Source organism: Gekko japonicus, unplaced genomic scaffold, assembly GCF_001447785.1.
Source record: "Gekko japonicus isolate JY-2015 unplaced genomic scaffold, Gekko_japonicus_V1.1 scaffold6477, whole genome shotgun sequence".
Lineage (NCBI taxonomy): Eukaryota > Metazoa > Chordata > Lepidosauria > Squamata > Gekkonidae > Gekko > Gekko japonicus.
In genome coordinates this window covers 20,392-28,550 of record NW_015175050.1, presented here as the reverse complement: position 1 = coordinate 28,550, position 8,159 = coordinate 20,392, and the positions used below count along the sequence as shown (strand labels likewise).

Genomic DNA, 8,159 nt, shown 5'->3' with positions numbered 1-8,159 from the left:
AAAATCTACAGCAGCTAATGAACTCCGTCCGTGAAAGCTTTCCACAACATATTTTCCTAGAAATATTTGATGTTTCTCTCTCTCTCTGTCTTTGGCAGATGGCCGCCATGAGCGGGTCATGTTTGACAAGATCACCTCCCGGATCCAGAAACTCTGCTACGGTCTCAACTTGGACTTTGTGGACCCTGTAAGTTTCTCTGGTGCTGCTCTTCTCGTTCTCCTTCAAGAATCGTTATAGTTTGGAAGGAATTTACATAAATTATAACACATAAGCATTTAGGGTGCCGGGAAAGTTTTATTTATTTGATTTTTATTTATTTTTTAAAAATCCAGATAAATAGGATCCCCAAGGCAGCAAACGTTAAAGTGTTTCAATGTTAAAACAACATTTAAAATGAAGCATATATAAAATAATTCAATAAAAACACCCACAACAGGGAAGAGGCCCTGTAACCATTATTGAGGATAGGGCAGACTTGCTGGCAGAAGCCGATAGAGGTGAGCTTGTTCTTCCTTAATGACAAGGTAGCATTTGTCTCCAGAGTAATTTTTCAAATCTGAAGTTCTTTTTGGCGCAGAGAATCCACGGGGCTTGCGTTATTCTGATCTGTACAGCAGCCTGGTCCCATTGCCGTTGGCTTAGATCAGGTCTCCTGGAGCACTCAAGGCAATTTGTGACATAATAAACAATGCAGTCCAATACAATTCAGCTGCTCAGAACCAAGCAACAACTAGTACACTTTGCTGTTTTTCAAAGGCAACACAACTCAGAAACAGCTGGCATGATGGCCCTTTCTTTAGATTTAGAGTTTTCCTTAAAAACAAAAGTTTTCTGAAATGGTGAAGCTGCCCAATTAACATCTAAGTGCAACTCCTGGAAGAGCCCTGGTGGTCCCAGGTGAACTGTCAATAAAGACAGTTGAAGTGGGATGTGGCAGACCTTCAGGTATCAGAACATCTGTTTTTACCTGTAAAAGGAAGGTCTTTGCTTGTTGGAAAGACTGGGAGTTTTTCAGTCACCGTGCTGACGACATGTACGTTATAGGATGTAGTTTGAGTCCCATGGGACCTTTAAGACCAATGAAGTTTAATTCTGGGTATAAGCTTTCATGTGGATGCACAGCTTATACCCAGAATTAAACTCTGTTGGTCTTAAAGGTGCCACTGGACTCCAACTTCGTTGTTCCAGATCAGCATGCCCCCCCCACCTGAATTCATTACAGGATATATTACTTGCAATGTTCCCTCTAAGCTGAGTTAAGTGTGAGCTAGCTCACAGTCTTTTTAAGCCTCCGGCTCACACATTTTTGTCTTCGCTCAGAAAGGATGGCTCCAGAGCAAACTAATTTGTGCAGCAGCCAAATTGTTTGCTCACAACTTTAATGCCAGGAGCTCAGAATGCTTGCTCACAAGACTCCGCAGCTTAGAGGGAGCCTTGGTTACTTGGTCAACTGTATTATACATCTTGACTGCAGAGCCGTCACATTTATTTATTTACCTTATTCGATTTATACCCGCCCTCCCCGCCAAAGCAGGCTCAGGGTGGCTTACATAAAAATACATATATAAATACAATTAAAATCATTCATAAAACACCACAACAATTAAAAATTAATTACCCTGAAGTGCTGGAACAGGGTTCAAGTAAAGTGCGAGAGTGGATGGTTCAGATTAAACAGCGTTAGGTTACGTCAAGCAAGCCCATCTGTTTCTCACCTTACGACTCATTAGTTGAGAGGGGCTGTGGCTCAGTGGTGTAGACCTCTGCTCGGGATGCGGATCCAGGTTCAGTCCTCGGCATGGCCATTGAGAGAGGCCAGGCAGTAGGTGACGTGACAGACCTCTTCTGCCCGAGACCCTGGAGAGCTGCTGCCAGTCTGAGTAGGCAATACTGAGCTTGATTCAGGAGACGGCAGCTTCATATGTTCATGAGTGTTCATCGCTTCGATATTTCTTTGACCTCCTTCGGAGTGACCAGCTGAAAGTAGAAAGCTTTGCAGGGTTTTCACTCCACAGGAGAAAGGGCTTTAGCCTTCTAGCTAGTGAAATATCAGGAAACGGACTGCCGTGCCTTCCGTTCGACGACAGCGTAGGATTTTGCATTCAGAGCTTGGCTCCGGGAACTTCTGTTCAAGTCCCTCTTCAGCCTAACTGAAATGTCCATCTGCATAGTGGGAATTAAAAAAACCCCCCAAAAACGCTTTGCGGCTGCTCTGAGAAACGAGATTGGAAGGCTCTTAATACTTGTTGTCTGTTTAAAGCATTTCTCTGCCTGTATATCCTATTTAAAACAATTAAACAAAACACGTAAAACCAGGGAGGAGGGCCAATGACAGTGAGTGGCTGAATGAATGCCCAAACAAAACAAAAAAGTCTTCGCTGGCTGGCTGAAGAAAAGGTAGAGGGAGAGAGAACTTCAGGACCAATGCTCCCTCTAAGCTGTGGAGTCTGAGCAAAAATTCCACTTTGTGAGCTACTGACATTGAATTTGTGAGCGAGCCATTTGGCTTCTACATAAATTGGTTTGCTCTGGAGCCATCCTTCCTGAGCTCAGACAAAGATCTGTGAGCCGGAGGCTAAAAAACTGACCTGGCTCACACTAACTCAGGTTAGAGGGAACACTGTTCAGGACCGCCTTCTCCAGCGCGTCCCCATAAGAGCGCTGAGATCAGCTGATAACGACTTAGAGGTGATCCCTGGCCCTAGGGAGGTCCGGCTGTCCTCCATCAGGGCCGGGGCCTTTTCAGTCCTCCTGGCCCCGTCCTGGCCGAACTCTCTGCCGAGTAACATTGGGCCCCCCCGCGAGATCTGATGCCATTCCGCGGGGCCTGTAAGGCAGAGAGATGTTCCGCCAGGCTTTTGGTTGAAGACAGCCACAGTTAAAACTGGCACCCTCCTTTCTTTACTTGGCCCCGCATCCCCACGGCAGCCAGCAAAGAAAATGGTCGATCGCCATCTGGATTGGTTGTTTTATTACTGCATTGACTTGAATCAGCCAGGGCCAGGGCTTTTTCGGCCCCTGCCTGGTGGAACGAGCTCCCGAGTGAGACCAGGGCCCTGCGGGGGATCTCTTACAATTCCGCGGGGCCTGCAAGACGGAGCTCTTCCGTCGGGCTGTTGGTTGAGGCAGTGGGGCGTCCCCCTCCTTGGGCCAGCCCCCACCTACCATTGGGCCAGCCCCTGTCCGGTCCCCCTCACAGCGATAAATCCAATACACGTTTAAACAAAGTAGTATTTTGTTAAAGCTATGATAGAGCAGGAACAAGTTCACTGTCCAGAATGCCTGGGTCAGGGTGGGCAAGGAATAATGTAATACATTCAAACAGAACCAGGAGCAATAATCTCCATTCCCGCCGAGCGGCCGGGCTGCAGATTGCGCGCTCAAAGGCCTGAGAAGCAACGGTCCCGAAACCTAAACAATTACAGCTTCACACGGTGCAGTTCATTATACAGTTAGCAAAGCAGCTCTCCCCACACACCTGTTAATCTTGCAGATAAGCGTTGCCTAGCGTTTACAGACAGGAATGGATGGAAGAAGACTGTACACAGGAAAGAAAGGGCATACGCAGATGCCCGGTGAGAGGGGGGGGGGCCCTACAGCTTCCCAATCTTCTATGGCAGCTAGCTGACAGCCCCTCACTTATAGTTTGGGTTGGCCCCCACTTACAGCCGGGGTTGGAGACCCTAACTTTAATCAGACCTCTGGGAAATTATTCCCAGTATAGCTGGCTTTTAGTAGAGTTGTATGTTGTATTCAAGACCCGAGTGTGCCGCATGACGGAGTGAGCCCCCGTCTCTAGTTCCAGCTCCTGCCAACCTAGCAGTTCGAAAGCAAGAAATTGCAAGTAGATAAACAGGTACCACTTCGGTGGGAAGGTAACAGCGTTCCGTGCGCCTTGGTGTTTAGTCATGCCGGCCACATGACCACGGAAACATCTTTGGACAGCGCTGGCTCTTCGGCTTTGAAACGGAGATGAGCTCCGCAACCCTAGAGTCAGACTCGACTGGCTTTCGAGCAAGGGAGACCTTTACCTTTACTATGTTTTGTATGTTTTAATTGCATTGAGTTTTATATTGATTGTATTGTATTTATATTGTTGGAACCCGCCCTGAGCCCGTCAAGGGGAGGGTGGGATATGAATCCAAATAAACATAATAATGTTATCATGTTGATTGTATATTATCTGTTTTAATGCTGTAAATAACCCAGAGCCCGCTTACGTGGTTGAGCGACTCAGAAACCTGAGCCCGTCAAGGGGAGGGTGGGATATGCATCCAAATAAACATAATAATTTTATCGTGTTGATTGTATATTATCTGTTTTAAAGCTGTAAATAACCCAGAGCCCGCTTACGTGGTTGAGCGACTCAGAAATAGAATACTACTACTACTACTACTACTACTACTACTACTACTAGTAGTAGTAGTAGTAGTAGTAATATCTCCGTGGGGAGGGAGTTCCAGAGTTTCAGCACCATGTCCAAGAAGCCCTTTCTCGGACACTTTGCATGTGCTAAAAACGTCTGCAGAACTGATAAGCTCCAGAAATCCTCTTACAGGGCAAATTGTTTGTGTCATGCAGGGATCAGTAACTCTTGCTTTGTTCTGACCAGGCTCAGATCACCATGAAAGTGATCCAGGGTCTCTACAGCGGGGTCACCACCGTGGAGCTGGACACCCTGGCCGCGGAGACGGCAGCAACGCTGACCACCAAGTACCCGGACTATGCCATCCTGGCGGCGAGAATTGCAGTCTCCAACTTGCACAAAGAAACGAAGAAAGTGTTCAGCGGTGAGTGGGAGCCAGATCTCTCCTCTTTTTACCTACCGGGAGGGACGGGTCTGGTATGGCCGCCCCAGGTAACCTGACAGTTTTGGGGAAGCTGAAGGGTAGAGGCTGTGGCACATGCTGTGGTAGACATTAAAGTGGATAAATGGCGGCAGCCGGAGGAGGAGATAATGTAGCTGCTCTAGCAGCTGAGTCAGCTAAGGGGTTACCTTTTGCGGCTTCAGAGTCTTCAGAACTGTGCGTTGCGTTTAACAAGAGCTAAAACCGATGGTAAGAAAAGGGCTTCCATGCAATCATGCATATAAGGGCCATTTCAAATAGGTGTAACCAGCTGAGGTGAGCAGGGTCCCTCTAAGCTGCGGAGTCTTGTGAGCAAAAATTCTACTTTGTGAGCTACTGACATTAAAGTTGTGAGTGAGCGATTTGGCTAAGGCATAAATTAATCTGCTCTGGAGCCCTCCATCCTGAGCTAAGACAAGAATGTGTGAGCCGGAGGTTAAGAAACTGTGAGCTAGCTCGCACGGACTCAGCTTAGAGGGAACACTGCAGGTGAGGCAAAACCTCTTTGTTTCCACAGTTTGACGTCTGCCCTCCTTGTCACTCTTCATCTTTTCTACACTTCCTTTCCAGAGGTGATGGAAGATCTGTACAACTACGTGAACCCCAGTAACGGCAAGCATTCTCCCATGATCTCCAAGGAAACGCTAGACATCGTATTGGCCAACAAAGACGTACGTAGGGGTTTGAGGGAGGGACGATGGAAGCAGGATCTTTTGGACACCTTTTGCAAAAAAGGGAGCAGCCTGTGAGAAGCAGAGTCCTTACAGGATAGTGCTAGCTCAGGAGGAGAAGAAGAAGAAGAGACTTAACGTCCTCCACAACGTCCTCTCATTGACAGCCTTGCTCAGATCATGCAAACTAAAGGCGGCTGTGGCTTCCTTCATTGGGTCTTCCTCTTCCCCTGCAGCTTTTGATCTTCCTGGGCATGATTGTCTTTAGCATACACATATGTGGATGCCATCTCATTCTATAGTAGCTGCCCCTGCTCCCAGAACACCTAGCCAATGCCTGTTTGGTGTTGTGCTTAAGTGCGTGGACTCTAATCTGGGAGAAGCGGGTTTGATTCCCCACTCCTCCTCCACTTGCATCTGGCTGGATGACCTTGGGCAAGCCCTAGTTCTGATAAGAGCCGTCCTTGAAAAAGAGCCGTTTCTGCCAGAGCTCTCTCAGCCCCACCTCCCTCACAGGGGGTGTGTGTCTGTTGTGGGGAGGGGAAGGGAGAGGAGATTGTGAGCCCCTCTGGGACTCCTTCGGGTAGTGAAGGGCAGGGTATAAGTCCATTCACAGGGTTGCCATATGTCAGAAGTTACTTGACGTCACTTAACACACACGCACACGTGACTGTGACAGCAACCAGTAAAAACAAGCTGGCTGTTCTGTGTGTTTGGGATAGCTGGCCTCTTGAAAACAGATTCTTGTCACCTTGAGGGCCAGTGTGGGGTAGTGGTGAAGAGCGGCAGACCCTAATATGGAGCCCCGGGTTTGATTCCATTCCCTGCTCCTCCCCCTGAAGTCTGCTGGGTGCCCTGGGGCCAGTCACGGTTCTCTCTGAACTCTCTCAGCCCCACCTGCCTCACAAACAGTGTTCCCTCCAAGCTGAGTCAGTGTGAGCTAGCTTACAGTTTTTTTAACCTCCAGCTCACACATTTTTGTCTTAGCTCAGGAAGGATGGGGCTCCAGAGCAAACTAATTTATGCAGCAGGCAAATCGCTCGCTCACAGCTTTAATGCCAGAAGCACACAAAGTTAGAATTTTTGCTCACGAGACTCCACAGCTTAGAAGAAGAAGAAGAGCTTAGATTTATACCCCGCCCTTCACTTGGAGTCTCAGAGCGGCTTACAAACTCCTTTCCCTTCCCTTCCCCACAACAGACACCCTGGGAGGTAGGTGGGGCTAAGAGCTCTTGGCTATCATTTACGATCGGGATTTCTCCTACAATTACTTTGGCTTCAAGGTAAGGAGCTTGATCTTTCAGAGTGACACTTGCTGCTGGGGGAATCAAACACGGTTCTCCCAGATTAGAGTCCACGCGCTTAACCACCACACCAAACTGGCTCTTAGAGGGAGCATTGGTCACAAGGTGCTTGTTGTGGGGAGAGGAAGGGAAAGGCGATCGTAAGCTGCTCTGAGACTCCCAAAGGAAAAAAGTAAGGTATAAAAACCAACTCTTCTTTCTAGTTTTACGGAATTCCATAGTTGCCTGCGGAATGTGGCTGTTCTTTCTGCTTACACATAGCTATTTCAGGGAACTGAATTTAGAATATTGGTCGTTAAAGGATGCAACTTTAAGTAGACCCTGTCATTCAGTTGTGTAGGCAGTGTGGCCATTGGACTTACGTAAATAACTGTGTAAGGGAAAATCCTTTGCCTCTTGTTTGCCATCTGGTGTCAAATTTGGTTCCTAAAATTTTAGTGTCAAGAGCATTGAACAACAGGATAGCTTCAGAGGGGTAGCTGTGTTGGCCTGAAGTGGAAGAGCCGGATTCGAGAGTCAAGGCCCACTTCGTCAGATACAAAGGAATGAAGGGAGCTTTGACTCTCAAAAGACCCCCTCCCCAAATCTGGTTGGTCTCTCAGGTGCTCCTGGAAACACGAATCTAGTTGAATGTCAAGGGCTGGGGTGCAGGCAGAGGGGAGTCCAAGTTCAGTCCGGGTTAGTTGAATGTCACGGGCTGGGGTGCAGGCAGAGGGGAGTCCAAGTTCAGTCCGGGGTCTTAAGCCGAAAGGAGCGGAGCCGGAGCCGAGAGAGAAAGTCCAAAGCCCAAGCCGGGAGCGAGGTCGTTCAAGCCAGAGTCAGAAGCTGCGGGAGAGGAGCAGGAAAAAGTCTGGAAAACGGGAGGTGGAGTGGATGGAAGGCGTCACGGAGTTGACGAGTTTGCTTCCGCAAAGAAGCCAGCCTAGAGCCTGAAGCTAAATGGCCCTCTGCTGCTGTTTCCAGTTAGCGTAGTGGCACCAGCAGCCAAGCATCTGTCAAAACTCGGGGCTAACCGACCGTCTGCTCCGCAAACGAGCTGCACGTCGCCTGGTCGCCAAGTCCTGGCGGAGTTGGTCTCGTAAGCGAGGAACTCACGGGGGTGAGTCAGGAGGGCTTTCTGCCTGTTGCTGAGCCAGGTGCCAATACAGGCAATGATGGCAAATTGCCGATCTCTGAAGCTTCAGAGGGGCCAGGTGCGGGTTCTGCGGAAGCCGCCAATGTCCCCTCATTAGCACCCATGACACTGAACAACAGGAGGGCTGCTGGGTTTTGTAACAGACATCGCAGAAGCTGGGATAAAGGGGGCTTGGTCTCAGCGCTGAATCTAACTGTAAAC

At 48.6% G+C, this 8,159-nt stretch overlaps 1 protein-coding gene across 1 annotated transcript in view; it reads left to right on the top strand.

Moving 5' to 3' along the window:
- Nucleotides 1-103: 103 nt before the first annotated feature.
- The window catches only part of RRM1 (ribonucleotide reductase catalytic subunit M1), a gene marked incomplete at its 3' end in the record, with an annotated part of 28,217 nt that continues 20,161 nt past the window's right edge, over nucleotides 104-8,159 (top strand). Inside the window, exons 1-4 of the mRNA XM_015425204.1 lie at nucleotides 104-187; nucleotides 4,614-4,791; nucleotides 5,419-5,523; nucleotides 6,747-6,802. Coding sequence (XP_015280690.1) covers nucleotides 119-187; nucleotides 4,614-4,791; nucleotides 5,419-5,523; nucleotides 6,747-6,802 — 408 coding nt within the window. The remainder of the gene's footprint in view (nucleotides 188-4,613; nucleotides 4,792-5,418; nucleotides 5,524-6,746; nucleotides 6,803-8,159) is intronic.